The 24,669-nt window shown below is 44.6% G+C and overlaps 1 protein-coding gene across 3 annotated transcripts in view; it reads right to left on the bottom strand.

Moving 5' to 3' along the window:
* Positions 1 to 24,669, bottom strand: part of THEMIS2 (thymocyte selection associated family member 2) — a 197,552-nt gene that overhangs the window by 96,778 nt on the left and 76,105 nt on the right. For 2 of the 3 annotated variants that reach the window (XM_069756790.1, XM_069756792.1), the window contains exons 2-3: positions 22,456 to 22,596; positions 2,576 to 2,980 (exon numbers count right to left, since the gene is read on the bottom strand). In XM_069756790.1, coding sequence (XP_069612891.1) covers positions 2,576 to 2,980; positions 22,456 to 22,596 — 546 coding nt within the window. The remainder of the gene's footprint in view (positions 1 to 2,575; positions 2,981 to 22,455; positions 22,597 to 24,669) is intronic. The other variant, XM_069756791.1, reaches the window with a different exon arrangement.

Here is a 24,669-nt window from a genome sequence, read left to right as displayed (position 1 = left end):
CGTTTCTGAACTGGTGTGGGTATATTATAATTGAGTACATCGAATCACCGGATATACACCTTCCTCCCTCCTGTTCGGCCGAGAAGGAAAAGGGATCACCAAAATGGCATTGGATCCAGAAGAGAACAACCCACGGATGGGGGTGTCCTTCTGGGTTCAGGAGCATCGGCTTCGTCTGCAAACTTTACATCGGTTGGTCCAGACTAGATTATGGGAGTTGAAACATGCAAAAAAGACCACTCCCAGGGCGACGGAGTTTCAAATTGGAGACTGTGTCTTAGTACAGGAGAAGCGTCCTCGGGATAAACTTGACAATCATTGGGAGAAAGACCCGTATCAACTGAAGAGGAGAATTAGTCCTGAGCGGCAGGTGTACAAAGTCCAGTTTGAGGGAAAGGAGGATGCTCTCACTCAAACGCTTCATCGGAATATGTTACCACCTTGCCTATCTAAAAAACCGGTTTGAACAGATGAAGAACCCAAGGCCCCTGAGGTGAACCATATGCCAATGGAATAAGGGGACGAAGAAGAGGAAGAAAGATTAAGTTCCTAAGGATTGAAATTGAAGGGTACAGGCTCACCCATGGCCCTCTCTCCACAGCCGGAATCTATCTCACAGGAGAACTGCACTACTTCTCCTAATCTGAGACGCTCTGAACGAACAACGGCTGGCAAAACCCCCAATCGCTATGACCAAGAGAATATTGTCTGGCAACAAATCACACAGGAGAAAAAGAAACAGTCACGCTCTCCTCGAATAGTCTCGCCCATGGAATGGTGAGCAACAAGAATGGGGTAGTGTAGGGAGGTGTACCGAGTCAATGGTCCCTCTTGTGTGTCTGGGCCGGAACTTTCGGAACTGTCACCAATATTCCAGGGGGAAGAGGTTCCTGACTGCCACAGTTGTGAACACCTGACTGGTGGGGGCGAGTCCGACTTAAATAGCCGTGTGAGCGGGAAGACAGGACATTTGGCTGGGAATGAGTTTGTGAGTAGTGAGACGGTTGACACCCTATCGACGGGCCCCTGCCAGCTAGCTGTGCCTGTATTCCAGGCTAGCAAGACTGCTGACACCTGCTGCCCTCAGCCCAGAGAGACATTCACACCAGGTAGTGACCAGGATAGAGTGCATACCCTAGCTCTGATTACCACCACAGAGGCATCACTTAATCCCATTCTTGCGGTGCCTGCTGAAGACCGGACCGTAGCTGTGTCCGCTGGACTGTGTGATTCTGCCGCAGCCTTGTCAACTGAACTTTCTGCTTCTTCCACTGTGCTGCCGACTTTCATCTCTACCCCAAACTGTGCATGGATCAGGAGATCACGTGCCGAAGGACCCAGAGGATTCATCACCGCAAGGAGACAGTGCATAGCCCTTCTGCGGGACCAGATTGGAGACATCTCGCGCCCCCTGTGGCGCCACTGAGGGATCATTCCTCCAGTGCACAGAGACTGATAAGTTAACCTGTTATTATCTTCTGCATTTGCCTTTCCCCTATCTGCAAGTTCATTTCCTTCACCCCCTGCTTGTACTATCACTGTTTTATATAAAGAACCTGTTAACCTTTGCTCTGCCTCCTGTGTGTCACTGCATCCTACGCACCTGCTGGTATCCTACATATACAAAGACCCATCCTGCAGTACTTTGCTCCTCTTAGTTATAGTCCTGGTATGAGCTCTCTGCACTATAATGAGGGAGGATCCAGCTCTGTCCATGATATCACACCTCAAAAAAGCAGCTCCATTCTACATAAAACTCAGAGCACACATGGGAAGATAGCTGAGAGAGACTTCACTGTGCATCATTGACCGGGAGCATTGGAATTACACCAGGACAGTTCTAATGACAACTTGAGGGTAAAGAGAAACCAGGCAACTGGGACTGGTCCTGGAACAACAGGTGCGGTCACTCCCCAGTGGATCTAATTGACAGTCCATGTACAGCTGGGGTCTTTTGTGCAGTTAGGCAACAAACACATCAGGGAGAAGACTATTCAAAGCATGGAATGTCAGTCATGCTCACGGGGCATGACTGCAGCTTCTGTGCCCAGACATGCGGCTTTACAACACCGAATTCATTTACATACAGGAAGCTGCGCAATATAAGAGGGTTGCGCACAGATGTGTTTAGTGTTTTATACAACTTCACATATTACTGAAATATCTAAATAAAGGTTATTGGAGCAGTCTATAAGCTCTGAGGGACCTGACAGGTTACTTTTGAATTAAAGGAGTGGTCCACGACTGGATGTCCACCGCTTAATCACTTCAGTGCCCCATATAAAATAAATGTAATTGATACTTGCTCTGACCGAATTCTGAGGGGTTGTAGCTGATCAGCCAACACTGATTGGCTGCAGCAGTCATGTTGCACAATAATGTCACATGACCCCTCAAGAATAGCAGCGCCAACATTTCAGGACCTTTGCTGCTGCAGGACGGGAGTATTGAAAGGTTTTATCCTATAAGGGGCACTGAGATCATAAGGAAGGAGTTCAATTAAGAGTTCAATTAAAATGCAAGGTACATGTACAACTTGTAATATCCAACATAAAGTAATGAATCTTTTACTTACTTTGCATAATGGTGTTGATTTCATATTCAGGACAAAGTTTATATACTCCGGTGCCAATATTTTTGCATGTGAAGTTGCTTTTACTTAAAGCTGGGTCTTGTAAGATCTGCTCCAGTGTATAACTTTCTTTATTTTCACACTTACAAAATTGTCCTTTTGTTGATAAGGGAATTTTGATGTTATATGAATTGGGACCATCAAAGATTTGGCATTCACCACAACCAGTATTTCTGTCAGCTGACAAAAGTAGAATAGGCAGTAGCTTCTGAATGTCATATTCTCCCACAGTAAGATCTGAATGGGAAGTAAACCAGATTTCACACCTATAATCGCCACAGGATAGATCCTGATGAAGATCACCAAGCGTGTCATATACATGGTTATCCTCACTGACCTGAAACAGACCTGGAATACATGGATTTCCTTGATTATTTAATTATAATATAGTTTTAATACAAATGGAACAATTACAGAAAAAAGTTGCCCCAAAAATGAAATCACAGCCGAAAAATATGATATAAAAAGCTATAAGAAGGCCATTTAAACACCAAAATGACAAAATGGAAAACGTCAACTCTTCCTGCAAAAAAAAAAAAATAAGCTCTGTTAACCCCTTTACCCCCAAGGGTGGTTTGCACGTTATGGACCGGGCCAATTTTTACAATTCTGACCACTGTCCCTTTATGAGGTTATAACTCTGGAACGCTTCAACGGATCGCGGTGATTCTGACACTGTTTTCTCGAGACATATTGTACTTCATGATAGTGGTAAAACTTCTTTGATATTACCTGCGTTTATTTGTGAAAAAAACAGAAATTTGGCAAAAATTTTGAAAATTTCGCAATTTTCCAACTTTGAATTTTTATGCAATTAAATCACAGAGATATGTCACACAAAATACTTAATAAGTAACATTTCCCACATGTCTACTTTACATCAGCACAATTTTGAAAATAATTTTTTTTTTTGTTAGGGAGTTATAAGGGTTAAAAGTTGACCAGCAATTTCTCATTTTTACAACACCATTTTTTTTAGGGACCACATCTCATTTGAAGTCATTTTGAGGAGTCTATATGATAGAAAATACCCAAGTGTGACACCATTCTAAAAACTGCACCCCTCAAGGTGCTCAAAAACACATTCAAGAAGTTTATTAACTCTTCAGGTGTTTCACAGGAATTTTTGGAATGTTTAAATAAAAATGAACATTTAACTTTTTTTCACAAAAAATTTACTTCAGCTCCAATTTGTTTTATTTTACCAAGGGTAACAGGAGAAAATGGACCCTAAACATTGTTGTACAATTTGTCCTGAATACGCTGATACCCCACATGTGGGGGTAAACCACTGTTTGGGCGCATGACAGAGCTCGGAAGCGAAGGAGCGCCATTTGACTTTTCAATGCAAAAATGACTGGAATTGAGATGGGACGCCATGTTGCGTTTGGAGAGCCACTGATGTGCCTAAACATTGAAACCCCCCACAAATGACACCATTTTGGAAAATAGACCCCCTAAGGAACTTATCTAGAGGTGTGGTGAGCACTTTGACCCACCAAGTGCTTCACAGAAGTTTATAATGCAGAACCGTAAAAATAAAAAATCATTTTTTTTTTCACAAAAATTATTTTTAGCCCCCAATTTTTTATTTTCCCAAAGGTAAGAGAAGAAATTAGACCCCAAACGTTGTTGCACAATTTGTCCTGGGTAGGCTGATACCTCATATGTGGGGGTAAACCACTGTTTGGGCGCATGGGAGAGCTCGGAAGGGAAGGAGCGCCGTTTGACTTTTCAATGCAAAATTGACAGGAATTGAGATGGGACGCCATGTTGCGTTTGGAGAGCTACTGATGTGCCTAAACATTGAAACCCCCCACAAGTGACACCATTTTGGAAAATAGACCCACTAAGGAACTTACCTAGATGTGTGGTGAGCACATTGACCCACCAAGGGCTTCACAGAAGTTTATAATGCAGAGCCGTAAAAATAAAACAATCATTTTTTCCCACAAAAATTATATTTAGCCCCCAGTTTTGTATTTTCCCGAGGGTAACAGGAGAAATTGGACCCCAAAAGTTGTCCAATTTGTCCTGAGTGCGCTGATATGCTATATGTGGGGGGGAACCACCGTTTGGGCACATGGGAGGGCTCAGAAGGGAAGGAGTGCCATTTGGAATGCAGACTTAGATGGAATGGTCTGCAGGCATCACATTGCATTTGCAGAGCCCCTAATGTACCTAAACAGTAGAAATCCCCCACAAGTGACACCATTTTGGAAAGTAGACCCCCTAAGGAACTCATCTAGATGTGATGTGAGAGCTTTGAACCCCCAAGTGTTTCACTACAGTTTATAACGCAGGGCCGCGCAAATAAAAAAAATTTTTTTTTCCACAAAAATTATTTTTTGCCCCCAGTTTTGTATTTTTCCAAGGGTAACAGGAGAAATTGGACCCTAAATATTGTTGTCCAATTTGTCCTGAGTACGCTGATACCTGATATGTGGGGGGAACCACCGTTTGAGAGCATGGCAGAGCACGGAAGGGAAGGAGCATCATTTGGAATGCAGACTTAGATGGATTGGTCTGCAGGCGTCACATTGCGTTTGCAGAGCCCCATATGTACCTAAACAGTAGAAACCCCCCACAAGTGACCCCATATTGGAAACTAGACCCCCCAAGGAACTTATCTAGATGTGTTGTGAGAACTTTGAACCCCCAAGTGTTTCACTACAGTTTATAACGCAGAGCCATGAAAATAAAAATAAAAAAATTTCCCCAAAAAATTATATTTTAGCCCCTAGTTTTGTATTTTCCCGAGGGTAACAGGAGAAATTGGACCCCAAAGTTGTTGTCCAATTTGTCCTGAGTACGCTGATACCATATATGTGGGGGGGGAACCACCGTTTGGGCGCATAGGAGGGCTCGGAAGGGAAGGAGCGCCATTTGGAATGCAGACTTAGATGGAATGGTCTGCAGGCGTCACATTGCGCTTGCAGAGCCCCTAATGTACCTAAACAGTAGAAACCCCCCACAAGTGACCCCATATTGGAAACTAGACCCCACAAGGAAGTTATCTAGATATGTTGTGAGAACTTTGAACCCCCAAGTGTTTCACTACAGTTTTTAACGCAGAGCCGTGAAAATAAAAAATCCTTTTTTTCCCACAAAAATTATTTTTTAGCCCCCAGTTTTGTATTTTCCCAAGGGTAACAGGAGAAATTGGACCCCAAAAGTTGTTGTCCAATTTGTCCTGAGTACGCTGATACCCCATATGTTGGGGTAAACCCCTGTTTGGGCACACGGGAGAGCTCGGAAGGGAAGGAGTACTGTTTTACTTTTTCAACGCAGAATTAGCTGGAATTGAGATCAGACGCCATGTCGCGTTTGGAGAGCCCCTGATGTGCCTAAACAGTGGAAACCACCCAATTATAACTGAAACCCTAATCCAAACACACCCCTAACACTAATCCCAACGGTAACCCTAACCACACCTCTAACCCAGACACACCCCTAACCCTAAGCCCAACCCTATTCCCAACCGTAAATGTAATTCAAATCCTAACCCTAACTTTAGCTCCAACCCTAACCCTAACTTTAGCCCCAACCCTAACTGTAGCCTTAACCCTAACCCCAACCCTAGCCCTAACCCTAGCCCTAACCCTAACCCTAGCCCCAACCCTAACCCTAGCCCCAACCCTAACCCTAACCCTATCCCTAACCCTAGCCCTAACCCTAACCCTAACCCTAGCCCTAACTCTAACCCTAGCCCTAACCCTAGCCCTATCCCTAACCCTAACCCTAGCCCTAACCCTAATTGGAAAATGGAAATAAATACATTTTTTAAATTTTTTTATTTTTCCCCAACTAAGGGGGTGATGAAGGGGGGCTTGATTTACTTTTATAGCGGGTTTGTTAGCAGATTTTTATGATTGGCAATCGTCACACACTAAAAGACGCTTTTTATTGCAAAAAAATATTTTTTGCGTTACCACATTTTGAGAGCTATAATTTTTCCATATTTTGGTCCACAGAGTCATGTGAGGTCTTGTTTTTTGCGGGACGAGTTGACGATTTTATTGGTAACATTTTCGGGCACATGACATTTTTTGATCGCTTTTTATTCCGATTTTTGTGAGGCAGAATGACCAAAAACCAGCTATTCATGAATTTCTTTTGGGGGAGGCGTTTATACCGTTCCGCGTTTGGTAAAATGGATAAAGCAGTTTTATTCTTTGGGTCAGTACGATTACAGCGATACCTCATTTATATCATTTTTTTATGTTTTGGCGCTTTTGTACTATAAAAACTATTTTATAGAAAAAATAATTATTTTTGCATCGCTTTATTCTGAGGACTATAACTTTTTAATTTTTTTGCTGATGATGCTGTATGGCAGCTCATTTTTTGCGGGACAAGATGACACTTTCAGCGGTACCATGGTTATTTATATCTGTCTTTTTGATCGCGTGTTATTCCACTTTTTGTTCGGCGGTATGATAATAAAGCGTTGTTTTTTGCCTCGTTTTTTTTTTTTTCTTACGGTGTTTATTGAACGGGTTAACTAGTGGGCCAGTTTTATAGGATGGGTCATTACGGACACGGCGATACTAAATATGTGTACTTTTATTGTTTGTTTTTTTATTTAGATAAAGAAATGAATTTATGGGAATAATTTTTTTTTTTTTCATTATTTAGGAATTTTTTTTTTTTTTTTTTTACACGTGTGGAAATTTTTTTTTTTACTTTTTTACTTTGTCCCAGGGGGGGACACCACAGATCGGTGATCTGACAGTTTGCACAGCACTCTGTCAGATCACCGATCTGTCTCAGAGCACTGCAGGCTTCACAGTGCCTGATCTGAGCAGGCTCTGTGAAGCCACCTCCCTCCCTGCAGGACCCGGATGCCGCGGCCATCTTGGATCCGGGCCTGGAGCAGAAAGGGAGATAAGGAGACCCTCGCAGCAACGCGATCACATCGCGTTGCTGCGGGGGGCTCAGGGAAGCCCGCAGGGAGCCCCCTCCCTGCGCGATGCTTCCCTGTACCGCCGGCACACCGCGATCATGTTTGATCACAGTGTGCCGGGGGTTAATGTGCCGGGGGTGGTCCGTGACCGCTCCTGGCACATAGCGCCGGATGTCAGCTGCGATAGGCAGCTGACACCCGGCCGCGATCGGCCGCGCTTCCCCCGTGAGCGCGGCCGATCGCGCTGGACGTACTATTCCGTCCTTGGGAAGTAGGGCCCACCCCACATGGACGGAATAGTACGTCCATTGGCAGAAAGGGGTTAATAGAAGTGTGACACCCCAGGGTCATGGTTGTCACAGTGGCATTGCTTTCCTCACGGGGAGAGTGATGTCACGCTTGGAAGCGATGAAGGATTCTTCTTATCAGGTAATCGCAAGCATACAACATGTTCACACTTCACACTCCAGGCCAGAAGGGGGAGCCCTGACCCAGTTTATGGATGACTTTCCTATATATATATATACTAGATGGTGGCCCGATTCTAACGCATCGGGTATTCTAGAATACGTATGTATGTATATAGCAGCCACATAGTATATAGCACAGGCCACGTAGTATATAGCAAATATTACGTGGCCTTTGTTATATACTTTGTGGCTTCTATATACATACATATTGTAGAATACCCGATGCATTAATACAGGCCACACGTATATAACAGTGGCCACGCAGTATATAACACAGCCCAAACAGTATATAACACAGGCCACGTGGTATATAGCAGCCGCGCAGTATATAACACAGGTCATGTAGTGCATAACACAGGCCACGCAGTATATCACACAGCCCATGACAGAGTATATAACACAGCCCACGTACTATATAACACAGCCCACACAGTATATAGCAGCCACGCAATATATAACACAGGCCACGCACCATATAACACAGGCCAAGCAGTATGTCACACAGCCCACGGAGTATATAACAGCCCACATACTATATAACACAGCCCACACAATATATAGCAGCCACGCAGTATATAACACAGCCCACGCAGTATATCACACAGCCCACGGAGTATATAACACATCCCACAGAGTATTTAACACAGCCAACGTAGTATATAACACAGCCCACGTACTATATAACACAGCCCATGCAGTATATAGCAGCCACGCAGTATATAACACAGGCGACATAGTATATAACACAGGACACGCAGTATATAACACAGGGCACATAGTATATAGCACAGCCCACGCAGTATATCACACAGCCCACGGAGTATATAACACTGCTCATGTAGTATATAGCAGCCATGTGGTGTATAACACAGCCCACGCAGTATATAACACAGGGCACGTAGTATATAGCACAGCCCACGCAGTATAATACACAGCCCACGGAGTATATAACACTGCCCATGTAGTATATAGCAGCCACGCGGTATATAACACTGCCCACGCAGTATATAACACAGGGCACGTAGTATATAGCACAGCTCACGCATTATATCACACAGCCCACGGAGTATATAACACTGCCCATGGAGTATACAGCAGCCATGTAGTATATAACGCAGCCCACGCAGTATTTAGCAGTGTGGGCACCATATCCCTGTTAAAAAAAAAATTAAAATAACAAATAGTTATAGATTCACCCCCTGAGATCCAGCGAAGCTGTGCCGAGAAGCGCGGCTGCCGCCATCTTCCGTTCCCAGGATGCATTACGAAATTACCCAGATGACTTAGCGGTCTCGCGAGATGGCGATGGCGAGAACGGCAGATGGCTGCCGGCGCGAGCGCATCGTCGGACTTTTGAAGGTGAGAATAGCAGGTTTTTTGTTTTATTATTTTTAACATTACATCTGTTTACAATTGAGGCTGCATAGGCAGCCTCAATAGTAAAAAGTACCGCGGCAATGTCGCTGATTGGACTCGCCGGCTGGGCGCGACCAATCAGGGAAGCGGGATTTAAATCCCGCGGCAATGTCGCTGATTGGTCGCGCCGACTGGGTGCGAGCAATCAGCAAAGCGGGATTTAAATCCCACACCAATATCGGCTGGGCGCGACCAATCAGTGAAGCGGGATTTAAATCCCGCAGCAATGTCGCTGATTGGTCGCGCCGGCTGGGCGCGAGCAATCAGCAAAGCGGGATTTAAATCTCGCGGCAATGTCGCTGATTGGTCGCGTGTGTCGGCTGGGCGCTACCAATCAACGAAGCGGGATTTAAATCCCGCGCCAATGTCGCTGATTTGTCGCGCCGGCTGGGCGCTACCAATCAGCGAAGTGGGATTTAAATCCAGTGCCAAGGTCGGCTGGGCGCGACCAATCAACGGAGCGGGATTTAAATCCCGTGCCATTGTCGCTGATTGGGAGTGCCGGTTGGGCGCGACCAATCAGGGAAGCGGGATTTAAATCCCGCGCTAATGTCGCTGATTGGTCGCATGCACCAGCTGGGCGCTACCAATCAGCGAAGCGGGATTTAAATCTCGCGGCAATGTCGCTGATTGGTCATGCGATGTATTGCGGTCTTGCGAGATGATGACGTAGTGGTCTTGCGAGACCGCCACGTCATCATCTCGCGAGACCGCAATGCATGGACCGGTCACCGGAGCGTCGCGAGGAGCAGTAAAGGCCGGTTCTGGATGCGGGGGCCGACGGTGAGTATATAACGATTTTTTATTTTTTAATTATTTTTAACATTACATTCTTTTTACTATTGATGCTGCATAGGCAGCCTCAATAGTAAAAAGTTGGTCACACAGGGTTAATAGCAGCGTTAAGGGAGTGCGTTACACTGCGGCATAACGCGGTGTAATGCAGCCATTAACCCTGTGTGAGCGCTGACTGGAGGGGAGTATGGAGCGGGCACTGACTGCGGGGAAGAAGGAGCGGCCATTTTTCCACCGGACTGTGCCCGTCGCTGATTGGTCGTGGCTGTTTTGCCGCGACCAATCAGCGACTTGGATTCCTTGACAGACAGAGGCCGCGACCAATGAATATCCGTGACAGACAGAAGGACAGACAGACAGAAAGACGTAAGTGACCCTTAGACAATTATATAGTATATGTATATATATATATAATAAAAAAAAATATATATATATATGTATATATATATATATATATATATATATATATATATATATATATATATACAGTACAGACCAAAAGTTTGGACACACCTTCTCATTTAAAGATTTTTCTGTATTTTCATGACTATGAAAATTGTACATTCACACTGAAGGCATCAAGACTATGAATTAACACATGTGGAATTATATACTTAACAAGAAAGTGTGAAACAACTGAAATTATTTCTTATATTCTAGGTTCTTCAAAGTAGCCACCTTTTGTTGTGATGACTGCTTTGCACATGCTCTTGGCATTCTCTTGATGAGCTTCAAGAGGTAGTCACCGGGAATGGTCTTCCTACAATCTTGAAGGAGTTCCTAGAGATGCTTAGCATTTGTTGGCCATTTTGCCTTCACTCTGCAGTCCAGCTCACCCCAAACCATCTCAATAGGGTTCTGGTCTGGTGACTGTAGAGGCCAGGTCATCTGGCGTAGCACCCCATCACTCTCCTTCTTGGTCAAACAGCCCTTACACAGCCGGGAGGTGTGTTTGGGGTCATTGTCCTGTTGAAAAATAAATGATGGTCCAACTAAATGCAAACCGGATGGAATAGCATGCCGCTGCAAGATGCTGTGGTAGACATGCTTGTTCAGTATGCCTTCAATTTTGAATGAATCCCCTAGAGTGTCACCAGCAAAGCACCCCCACACCATCACACCTCCTCCTCCATGCTTCACAGTGGGAACCAGGCATATAGAGTCCATCCATTCACCTTTTCTGCGGCGCACAAAGACACGGTGGTTGGAACCAAAAGATCTCAAATTTGGACTCATCAGACCAAAGCACAGATTTCCACTGGTCTAACCTCCATTCCTTGTGTTCTTTAGCCCAAAAAAGTCTCTTCTGCTTGTTGCCTGTCCTTAGCAGTGGTTTCCTAGCAGCTATTTTACCATGAAAGCCTGCTGCACAAAGTCTCCTCTTAACAGTTGTTGTAGAGATGTGTCTGCTGCTAGAACTCTGTGTGACATTGACCTGGTCTCTAATGTGAGCTGCTGTTAACCTGCAATTTCTGAGGCTGGTGACTCGGATAAACTTATCCTCAGAAGTAGAGGTGACTCTTGGTCTTCCTTTCTTGGGGCGGTCCACATGTGAGCCAGTTTCTTTGTAGCGCTTGATGGTTTTTGCCACTGCACGTCGTGACACTTTCAAAGTTTGCCCAATCGGACAACTGACCTTCATTTCTTAAAGTAATGATGGCCACTCGTTTTTCTTTACTTAGCTGCTTTTTTCTTGCCATAATACAAATTATAACTGTCTATTCAGTAGGACTAACAGTTGTGTATCCACCAGACTTCTGCACAACACAACTGATGGTCCCAACCCCATTTATAAGGCAAGAAATCCCACTTATTAAACCTGACAGGGCACACCTGTGAAGTGAAAACCATTCCCGGTGACTACCTCTTGAAGCTCATCAAGAGAATGCCAAGAGTGTACAAAGCAGTCATCAAAGCAAAAGGTGGCTACTTTGAAGAACCTAGAATATAAGACATATTTTCAGTTGTTTCACACTTTTTTGTTAAGTATATAATTCCACATGTGTTAATTCATAGTTTTGATGCCTTCAGTGTGAATGTACAATTTTCATAGTCATGAAAATACAGAAAAATTAGAAGATGCGTCCAAACAGAAGAGAGAGCAGAGACAGTGAATGTCGGAAGGACTGAAGGGGTCGTGCAGCCAAGAGGGTGCTGCAGCTCCTGGAGAAAGATATACAGAAGGAAGAACAGATTTATAGTGAGTGTCCAGGAGAGTGAAGCACATGAGAGTAACAACTGGAGAGAATAGCCACGGCTGGGCTACCTCCCTGCAGAGTGCAGACACTGGTAGCCGGAAGACCTAGGTTGTGTTGGACTCTAAGTGGCACAGCAAAACCCGGCAGGACAGCTGGACTACATGTAACTTGTCCACCGTAATACCCAGGAGACACAGTAGTGCATAGAGACCCTGTAAAAAGTCTTGAGCCACCTGTCATACGAGTTAGTGTCCCACCTTTATGGAGGACAGAAAGAACTGTGAGGACCTTGATAGAAGCCACAGGCAGCAAGGGACTACACCAAAGTGCTAGTAGGAAAGCTTTTATCTCCACCTGGTAAAGGGGTCTCTGAACTCACTTCCAACCCTGCCTGTACCTGTGATCTGATGCCTTGGACTGTGGATGCCTGAAGTCTCCAGTAAACCAGGTAAAGAGACTGCAAAACTGTGTCCTCGTTCTTTACTGCACCACTTACCATTCTCATCTATACACCAGGAGCCCTGGGGACCTACTTTACCTGTGGGAAGTTATACCCTCTTAGCTGCCATAACATCACCCCAGAGGACTCCTTTAAGCAGCGTCAGTGCTGACAGAATACCACAGGTGGCGTCATGAACAAACTTTATTCACAAACCTCCTTAAAGACATTTCCCTTTTACATGGGTGCCCAGGGCCACGGACCGGGTCGCCGCCGCCGTGACACTTCCCCTAAAGTACCGGACCCGGTACCGAGTACTCCACGGCCCTGAAGAGCGTTCCATTTTGTTAAAAAGTTATGGAATATGGTAATACAGAAAATATTTTTTAAGTGTTTTTATTGTGCAAAAGCAAAAAAACATAATAATTGTGCTAACATGTAGAATAAAATTAACATGCCCCTAATTTTGCAATGCCGAGTGCCTGGAAAAAACCTAATAAATACACCCCAAAATCTACAAAATGCTGATCATTTATGAGGCCTGGGTTTGAGTCAGGTTGCACATCCCAAGTAGAGATGAGCGGTGTTCGAGTCGAACTGTTCGCCAATCTCAAATTCGAGCTGTTTTGGGCGGTGTTCGAGTCGTTTGACGAACCCGAACAATTTGCTTAAAATTCGGCTGTTCAAGTTTCTGTTCGATAACTGTTCATTCAGCAAAAGCCCTGCTTGATTTGCACATTAAAACTGTTTGTCATTGTTAATAGACTGTTTCAGTGTATAGTAGGCGGGGGAGGGCGGGGGATAGATCTGTGCTGAAATAACGCTGATCTCCATTTTTTTTTCTTTCCCGCATTTACAGTGGGGCGGTGCAGTCTCTCAGCCTATCAGCAGTGCGCACACACACAGCAATGTGCATGTGATGCACACAAGCAAGGGCATGTGTCATTGGCTGTATATGTCACATGTCCTTGCCCTATAAGAACCAGCCATTTGCCCCGTCGCCACCATTTCCTCACTGCTGCAGCTTAGTGTTAGATGGCACCGCTGCTGCTGTGGCCGCTATACAGACAAAGAGTGTGTTTTTTTGGAGCGAATTGTCAGACAGATAGGTTTAGAGAGTCGGGAGGAGTCGAGACTAGTTGTAATATCAGTCCTTTTCAGGGTAGGTTACAGCAGTTCATAGCACTGTTTGCCAGGCAGGTCTGTGCCAGTGCTGTGCAAGTGTTTGTCACAGCATTTGGTGTAATCTAGCTCAGCCAATCCTTTTGGGCTAGTAGCATTGTCTGATAGTCATGTGAGTAGCCCGCCTGTGAGCCTAACTACACCGCCTGTGCATCTCTATTTTCACTGCATCTTATCCAGTTATTAGTTTTGGGCCTAGGAGCAATGTCTGCACGTCAGCAGAGTAGCCCGCCTGTGAAACAAACTATACCGCCTGTGTATCTCTATTTTCACTGCATCTAATCCAGTTAATAGTTTAGGGCCTAGGAGCAGTATCTGCACGTCAGCAGAGTAGCTCGCCTTTGAAACAAACTATACCGCCTGTGTATCTCTATTTTCACTGCATCTAATCCAGTTATTAGTTTTAGGCCTAGTACCACAGTTTGGCCACTCAGTTCTGCTCGGTTTTCATCCATCGGTTGTTGTGCCAACAATGACAGATACAGAGTTGACAATTAGTTAAGCACTAAAATGAGTGGCAAAAGGCCTGCTGCTGATGGAAAGGGGAATAGGCACGTTGGAAAAGGAAAAAAAGGTTGTGTCCATGGGGTAGGTGGTAAAGCAACAGTAACATCTGCAGAAGAAAGACCATCTTCCAGCCAAAGTAAGATGTCTACTTCTTTTCGTGGACAATCTGATATGATCCCTTTCTTACGACCATCGCTACAAGCATCGCAAAAAATTCCAGATGAGGCACAAAAACAGCAGGTGCTTGAACGGATATCAAGTGCTCGTTCAACTGGGCTCTCCTCCATGTCAACTTTAACATCACAACTACTCCAGTCCTCAGAGTTGTCACCCCAATCGCAATTGCTTCCTCACAGCTCCCAAGTCTCCAGCTGCCCGTCTGAGCATGGGGTAACATACATAGTTGAGTCTGTAGAGCTGTTTACGCATACTGTAGCCTGGGAATCAGAGGTCAGCTCCAGAGCTTCTGTGAATCCAGACGAGGAAATGATCTGCACTGATGCCCAGACTCTTTGTGAGTCGGATCCAGGCCCAGATGAAGAAGGTTCTGAGCATAATGTAGACCCTCGTTACCAAACTGTAACTCCTGTTGGTGGAGACAATGAGGAAGATGATGATGAGACTGAGATACCTGATTGGAATGAAAACTTGACTTTTTGGTCGGGGCAGGAAGAGGTTGGCTCTGAGGACGACGGGTGTGAGAACACACAGGATGATGATGACCAGGTTGTAGACCCCACTTACTGTCAACCCCCAGTCCGCCAGTCCACGAGGTCAGCAGAAGAAGATGTTAGTGACAAGGCTGACGACAAGGTAACGGTGCGCCTTCCTGGACAGAGACAGAGTACTGGAAGCACGTCAACAACTGCATCCTCAACCCCAACTGTGCCTCAGACCAGAAGTCGTGGTGGCTCTTCAGGTCGCACGGGCTCTAAGCCTTGCAAAGCCTGGGCATTTTTTGACATCGCAAAGGGTGACCCAACTCATGTTGTCTGTAAGATTTGTGAACAAAATCTCAGTAGAGGCCAAAAAATCACTAGCTTGAGTACTTCATGCATGAACCGTCACATGGATATGAGGCATAAGTTGCAGTGGGAAGCTCACTGTGCTACAATGCGGCCTAGTGGGCTGGGCCAACCACCGTCTGCCCCATCAAGTGCATCCGCATCCTTTTCATCGTCTGTGAATGTGGGGACAGCAGTCGCACATGGTTTTGGATGCAGACCTTCCACCTCTTTACCCGCAACAGACAATGTGATTGGCAGGTCGTCAGGACACTTGCTAGTGGAAACACCTGCTGGTGTTGAGCGCTCTCCGATATCGACACCACATTTTGATCAAGGCAACATAACATCTCCGCCTGCACCTTCCTCACAGGCCAGCAGTTTGCCGGGGACACCCTACTCAACTCCAAAGACCATTTCCTCCTAGCCATGACAAAGCTAAGAGGTTGAATTTCTCCATCAACAAGCTGTTGGCTACAGAAATGCTGCCTTTCTGCCCGGTGGACACAGAGGATTTTCGAGACCTTATGTCCATCGCAGTGCCCCAGTACCAGATGCCCAGTTGCCACTACTTCTCAAAGAAAGCTGTGCCTCCGCTACACCAGCATGTCGCACACAACATCACCGCTTCCTTGAGAAACTCTGTGTGTGACAGGGTGCATTTCACACAGACACTTGGACGAGTAGACATGGACAGGGGCGTTACATGTCTGTGACTGGGAACTGGGTAACTACGACGACATCAGAAGAAGGGGCTGCTGTCCAAGTCTTGCTGTGACCACGAGTTGCTCGTCGATCGTCTGTATCTAGAAGTTCCTCCACTGCTTCTGCCTCCTCAACCTCCTCTCGGTCCTCCACCTGCACCCAAAGCCTGTCTGGTAATGCCATTCACGTTGTAACTGTGCAGAAGGAATCCTGCACACCCCCTCACTATGCTGTCACCAGGGTTCAAAGGCATCAGGCAGTGTTTACATTGAAATGTCTGGGAAATGTGAGTCACACAGCAGAGGAGTTGTGGTCAGCTCTGGAGACCGAGTTCCATCAATGGTTGTCTACACTCAACCTGCAGCCAGGGAAGGCTGTGTGCGACAATGCTGCAAACCTGGGTGCAACCCTTCGCCGGCGCAATGTCACACATGTGCCTTGTATGGCTCACGTTTTGAACCTGGTTGTCCAGCAATTTTTATCCCACTATCCCGGACTAGATAGGCTTCCGCAGAGGGCACGGTTGCTGTGTGCTTACTTCCGCCGTTTGCATCCCGCAGCTCGACGACTTGCATCTCTACAGAAGTCATTGGGCCTGCCAGTTCACCGGCTGAAATGCGATGTGCCCACACGGTGGAATTCAACTCTGCACATGTTGCAGTGACTGTGGCAGCACCGACGAGCCCTGGTGCAATACGTTATGACATATAGCCTGGGCCAATGAGCTCAAGAGGTGGGGCAAAATACGTTGCAGGAGTGGTCTCAGATCAGGGACCTATGCACCCTTCTGCACAGTTTTGAAATAGCAACGAAGATGTTTAGTGCTGACGATGCCATTATCAGCATGACCATTCCGGTGATTTACATGCTGGAGCACACCTTACACAGTGTTCGGAGTCAGGTGGTGGAACAAGAGGAGGAGGAGGAGGAACAGGAGGAGTCGTATGCAGAAGGAATCATATCTCCAAGGTAAAGAAGGTTGGCAGCACCAAGGCGGCTGGCATTGGAGGCTGGGGGAGAGGGGTTACCAAGGGCGCATGGTAGCAGCCAAGCTGTTGAGGAAGGTGCAGGAGGCGAGGAAGAAGTGGAGGACAAACTGGCACTGGGCATGGAAGACTCATCAGATGAGGGACATAGAGAAATAAACCTTGCACTCAACTTAATGCTCAGGTGAGATATTTTATTGTAGTACTAAAACGTTTCGTTCCAAAACACACAGGACTTTCATCAGTTACGTACTATTGGATAAGTATGCGGACAGAGAAAAGAGACAAACAGGTCTCTGGGCACACAATATTATTACATTAAGTTGAGTGCAAGGTTTATTTCTCTATGTACCACATGGTGTGGGAACCTACCTTTTGCACCATTACTAATAGTGCACGTGTCTCTATTATTTTCATCAGATGAGGGAGACCTTGATCAAATTTCTGTTGTGCGAGGTTGGGGGGAGAGGGCAGACGAAGGAAGCATGATTCTCACCTCACCACCATCAAGACAACAAGGACTTGGTCCTCCTGGATGCGCAAGACACATGAGTGCCTTTTTGCTGCACTACCTGCAACATGACCCTCGGATTGTCAGAATCCGAAGTAATGCCGACTACTGGGTTGCCACTCTCTTAGATCCCCGGTACAAAAGCAAATTTGGCGAAATAATTCCTGCCATAGAAAGGGATTCACGCATGCAGGAGTATCAGCAGAGACTGTTACAGAATCTAACATCTGCTTTTCCACAAAACACCAGTGGTGCACGTAGTCAATCTCTGAGTTCTAACTTGCCAACCGTGGGACTATCGAGTCATCACTCAAACCATAACAGTAACAACGTATCTGGTGGTAACAGCAATTTTTTCCAATTGTTTCAAGATTTTTTTAGACCATCCTTTGCAAGGCCACAGGAGACAAGAAGTCTGACGCAAAGCCAACGCCTAGAGAGGATGGTACAAGAGTATCTCCAAGTTAACATCAATGCCATGACTGTGGAACTGGACCCTTGCTCATTTTGGGCTTCCAATCTTGAAAAATGGCCTGAGCTCGCCACTCACGCCTTGGAGATCTTGCCGTGCCCCGCAGCCAGCGTTCTCTCTGAACATGTGTTCAGCACTGCTGGTGGTGTGCTGACAGATAAGCACACGTGGCTGTCCAGTGACAATGTAGACAGACTAACGTTCATCAAGATGAACAAATCCTGGATCCGCAAGGACTTTCTACCCCTGTGTCATCTTGGGGAGACTAAAAGCTTGATGATTTTTGAAAATCACCTCACCAACCATTTTAAAAAACTCTGGCGAAATTGATGCCACTTAAGTGGTGTCTGTGGCCGAATTTTTGGAAAAAATGAAGACTCTTTTATTTAGTCCCCTTGCGGAGTTTTACATGACGTTGCCATCGTCAATTCCAAGTGGGTGGGGTCGTCTGCAGAGTTGTTTCCTTATACTATGGCTTGGGATTCAGAAGTCTGCTCCAAAGCTTCAGTGTCTGCTAGTCACCAGAGTAGCCCAGCCACCCACCGCCTGTTTACCTAAGTACTATTTTTTAACGGCATCTAGCCCAGGAAATCCTTTTGTACCTAATAGCGTTTTCTGCTACTCAGCAGAGTACCCCACCCATGAAGCTAGCCACACCGCCCATTTACCTAAGTACTATTTTTTAATGGCATCTAGCCCAGGAAATCCGTTTGGGCCTAGTAGAATTTAGTGATACTCAGCAGCGTACCCCACCCATGAAGCAAGCTACACCGCCTGTTTACCTAACTACTATTTTGTAACAGCATCTAGCCCAGGAAATCCGTTTGGGCCTAGTACAATTTAGTGATACTCAGCAGCGTACCCAACCCATGAAGCAAGGTACACCGCCTGTTGATCTAATTACTAATTTTTAACTGCATCTAGCCCAGGATATCGTTTTGTACCTAATAGCATTTTGTGCTACTCAGCAGAGTACCCCACCCATGAAGCAAGCTACACCGCCTGTTTACCTAACTACTATTTTGTAACGGCATCTAGCCCAGGAAATCCGTTTGGGCCTAGTAGAATTTAGTGCTACTCAGCAGCGTACCCCACCCATGAAGCAAGCTACACCGCCTGTTTACCTAAGTACTATTTTTTAATGGCATCTGGCCCAGGAAATCCTTTTGGGCCTAGTAGCAATTTCTGCTACTCAGCAGAGTACCCCACCCATGAAACAAGCTACACTGCCTTCTTTCTTTCTCAATTTAACCCCTCGGCTTTGGGGTGTCCACTCTCCCTCCAGCTCTCTCCTTCTCACAGGTGGACTACCACGTGTTTTCACACTGTGGCGAATCTTTTGGGCGAGGTAATGGATAATATGTGCCGCCTTACAAACGTCCATGACGACACATTCAAGGAAGCAAATAAATGCCTCAAATAGTGAGCAGGTTATGGAGCACCCCATGGGCAAACAGCGATCTATGTAGTATGCTCCTTCACAGAAGCAGCCCAATGGGAAGACACTATTCGGAGGCACAGGTAGTAACCAGACCCGCCGCCATTCTACCTAAAGATATTTATTTTTTTATTTTTTTTGTCAAGACGTCTGGGTGTTAGTAGAGTGAGTTTAGATTTTTACTCCAGCCTTTCTTGATTTTAGAAGGTCATGACATGCCTATATCTGTGTCTCCTCCTCCTTTTACTCCTCCACCTCTTTTCTTTTCGCATGACTATATGTAGTTGTGACTTTTCCATGTTTGTTGTGTCTTCTGAGCAGTATTTCAGCTTTTGGACACCTTTTAAGGTGTTTTCTATGTGTTTGTATGTGTTTGTGTTTGCCTGCCATTGGTTTCAATGGGGTTTGACCGTGTTCGATGAACAGTTCGGCGAACACCTCCCTGATCGACGAACCAAACCCGAACACTAGGGAGGTGGCTCAACACTAATCCTAAGTTTGCTTTATTATGTTTAAGGGTATGCTTGAGGGCCGGACTGGGACTAAAATTCAGCCCTGGCATTTGAAGTTATACAGGCCCACTGGTCACATGGTGAATGTATAATATCTTTGTACACTTGTAGGTTACAAGAAGTGAGGGCAGCACTGTGGCGCAGTGGATAGCACAGCAGCCTTGCAGCGCTGGATTCCTGGGTTCAAGCCCCACTAAGGACAACATCTGCAAAGAGTTTGTATGTTCTCTCCGTGTTTGCGTGGGTTTCCTCCGGGTACTCCGATTCCTCCCACATTCCAAAGACATACTGATAGGGAACTTAGATTGTGAGCCCCAATGGGGACAGCAACGATAATGTGTGCAAACTGTAAAGCGCTACGGAATATGTTAGCGCTTTATAAAAAAGAAAAAAGAAAAGGGCAGTGTAACACAACTATATAACATATAATCACAGCTGTGTCCACGTCATATCTTTCGGGGTCCCCCTTTTTTATGGCCAGTAAAGGCTACGCAGACAGCTGCGGGCTGATATTCATAGCCTGGGAAGCTCCATGGGTATTAACCCTTTCCCAGGCTACAAACATCAGTCCCCCAGGTGCTGGCTTTCCGTCTCTGGCACAGAAAATTGCGCGGGAGCCCACACCATATTTTTTTTAAGTTTTTTTTTTAAATTAAACCTGTTGCGTTTAAGGCCGGCGTTAATACCCGTCACTGCCGCGGGCACTCGGGACCGAAGCATTCAGCTGCATAAAAATACATGCAGCCACAAGCTCCGCTCCCGAGTGCCGGTGGCAGTGCCGGGTATTGAAGCGAGAGACTTGTGTGAGTTTCTCACGAGTGTGACCCCAGCCTAACGCAGATTTCGTGTGTGTGTCCTTAATTAAGGCCGGGATCACACATGCGAGAAACTCGGACGATTCTCGCATCTTAATACCCGACACCGTAGTCGGCACTTGGGAGTGGAACGTGCAGCTGCATAGAAATACATGCAGCTGCACGCTCCACACCGGAGTGCCGGCGGCAGTGCCGGGTATTAAGATGCAAGACTCGTCCGATTTTCTCGCTTGTGTGATCCATCTATCGTATCTATCTATCGTATCTATCAATCATCTGTTTATCTATTATCTATCGTATCTATCTATTATCTATTTATCTATTATCTATCTATTATTTATTGATATATCTATCTATCGATATATCTATATATAGATAGAAATATTTATAGATAGATATAACGATAGATAGATAGATAGATAGATACTGTAGATACCATAGATGGATACAATATATAGATAGATACAATAGATGGATACAATAGATAGATATGATAGAAAGATATCTATCATATCTATCTATCTATCGTATCCATCTATCTATCATATCTATCTATTATCTATCTATTATCTATCTATCAACATATCTATCGAAATATCTTCCGTATATATAGATATATATATATAGATAGATATTTCGGTAGATAATAGATAGATATATTGATAGATAGATACGATAGATAAATACCATAGATAAATACGATAGATAGATAGATGTGATAGATAGACACGATAGATAGATAGATAGATAGATAGATAGATAGATAGATAGATAGATAGATAGATAGATAGATATGTATCGTATCTATCTATTGTATTCATCTAACGTATCTATCTATCTATCTATCTGTGTGTGTATATTATTCAATGGAGTATGTAAATGAAGAGGTTGGACAAGAAATGACATCACAATTCTTTTTTTTTGTATATCTTTATTGAGCTTACAAAAATGCACACAAATCCGCATGAAAAAAAAACGCATCAAAAAACGCATGAAAAACGCAGGTGACCTGCCAGTGACCTCAGGTGCAGATTTGGTGCAGATTTTACCTGCGTCAAATCCTGGTGCAATCCTGACCGTGGAAACATATCCTTATACTCCAGAAGAGTGAACAAATTTCCTAATGTTGTTTTGACAACTTTGAAGAGGACACATTTTAAAAAGGGGTTATTTATGTCGTGTTTCTAACATAGGGGCCTTTCAAAGCCACCTCATAAGTGGATGAGCTACAAAAAAAAATATCTTCAAAGTTTGAAAAATGACATATGATAAATCTTTATTAACTATTTTGCGTGGTTTGACTATTGTTTTTGAAGATAGAAAAATTAAACGCTTGAAAATTGCTATTTTTTTTATTATTACGCAAGTTTATTGTAATAAATGCAAAACAAATCAACCAATCACTAGCATAAGTACAATGTGTCACCCAAAAAAAATCTCAGAAACTATGAAATATTACATGTTTACCATTGAAGTGTTGTGGCAGTTTCTGTTCTTTTCCAGCTTGGAGATTTACCAGTTTAACACACACCAACTCTTTATCCAAAACTTTCAACAAATCCCCAGTAGACAAACAACACTCGGACCCACTGATATCATATATGGAGCCTGTTAATAAAAAAGAGACAATTATTAATTGCTGGTTCTCTTTTCTTACACAGCAAGAAATATCTCATTGTTTCATTTTATTTTCTAGTTGCTAGTTGGTTGCTAGTTCAATTAACACAATTTCTATTAACCCCTTTCCAACATTGGACGTATTAGTACGCCGATGTCGGACTTCCTCCCTTTGATGTGGGCTCCGGCGCTGAGCCCACATCAAATCTGATCATCACCTGTATTTAGCAGAGCTGATTGGAAGCTGCACCTTCTAGTCTCCCATTAAGAAATGCAAAAACTAAAAAAAATGTTTTTAAAAACATAAAAGTTCAAATCACCTCACATTCGCCCCATTCAAAATAAAACACTAAAAATTCCAACATACATATAATTGGTATTGCCGCATTCTGATTCGCCCAATCTGTTAACCCCTTTACCCCCAAGGGTTGTTTGCATGTTAATGACCAGGCTAATTTTTACAATTCTGACCACTGTCCCTTTATGCGGTTATAACTCTGGAGCGCTTCAACGGATCCCAGTGATTCTGACACTGTTTTCTCGTGACATATTGTACTTCATGATAGTGGTAAAATTTCTTTGATATGACTTGTGTTTATTTGTGAAAAAAAATGGAAATTTTGGCCAAAATTTTGAAAATTTTGCAATTTTCCAACTTTGAATTTTCATGCCCTTAAATCACAGAGATATGTCACACAAAATACTTAATAAGTAACATTTCCCACATGTCTACTTTACATCAGCACAATTTGGGAACCAACATTTTTTCTGTTAGGGAGTTATAAGGGTTAAAATTGACCAGCGATTCCTCATTTTTACAACACAATTTTTTTTTTAAGGACCACATCACATTTGAAGTCACTTTGAGGGGTCTATGTGGTAGAAAATACCCTAAAGGACATCATTCTAACTGCACACCTCAAGGTGCTCAAAACCACATTCAAGAAGTTTATTAACCGTTCAGGTGATTCACAGGACTTTTTTGGAATGTTTAAAAAAAAAATGAACATTTAACTTTTTTTTCACAAAAAAATTGTTTTATTTTTCCAAGGGTAACAGGAGAAATTGGACCCCAAAAGTTGTTGTGAAATTTGTCCTGAGTACGCTGATACCCCATATGTGGGGGTAAACCACTGTTTGGGTGCATGGCAGAGCTCGGAAGGGAAGGAGCATTATTTGACTTTTCAATGCAAAATTGGCTGGAATTGAGATCGGATGCCATGTCGCGTTTGGCGAGCTCCTGATGTGCCTAAACAGTGAAAACTCCCCACAAGTGACACAATTTTGGAAAGTAGACCCCCTAAGGAATGTATCTAGATGTGTGGTGAGTAGTGATGAGCGACTATACTCGCTGCTCGGGTTTTCCTGAGCACGCTCGGTTGATCTCCGAGTATTCGTTAGTATTCGGAGATTCAGTTTTCATTGCCGCAGCTGAATGATTTAGAGCTACTAGCCAGCTTGAATATATGTGGGAATTACCTAGCAACCAGGCAACCCCCACATGTACTCAGGATGGCTAGTAGCTGTAAATAATTTAGCTGCGGCAATGAAAACGAAATCTCCGAATACTAACAAATACTCGGAGAATACCCGAGCATGCTCAAGAAAACCCGAGCAGCGAGTATAGTCGCTCATCACTACTCACCACACATCTAGATACATTCTAGCAACTTGTGCAATTGTGCAGGATAGCACTGTCGGGCGCTAGGTAGCTATACCATTCGTGAGCAGGCAACAATACTAGGGATGGGAATGATTCGGAGCTTTCATCCATCGACAGGCATTCATCCACACACACTGAGCCGTGACCCTTCCAGTCCACCAGATAGTACTTTTGACACGTACCACCTTGTACCCCAAGATAGAATTCACCTCGTACTCATCTGTGGACGAACCTGATGTCCCGGCAGATGACTCGGAAAACCGGGACATGAAAACGGACTTTAAGAGTGACACATGAAAGGTGTCGGTGATACCCAGGCGTGGAAGAAGATCCAGACAGTAGACCACAGGATTAACCTGTTCCAGAATCTTGAAGGGACCGAGTAGCAAGGCGCAAATTTA

The sequence above is a fragment of the Ranitomeya imitator genome, chromosome 3, assembly GCF_032444005.1.
Source record: "Ranitomeya imitator isolate aRanImi1 chromosome 3, aRanImi1.pri, whole genome shotgun sequence".
Classification (NCBI taxonomy): domain Eukaryota; kingdom Metazoa; phylum Chordata; class Amphibia; order Anura; family Dendrobatidae; genus Ranitomeya; species Ranitomeya imitator.
Note: the sequence above shows the minus strand (reverse complement) of the source record. Positions and strands in the feature narration are given on the sequence as shown.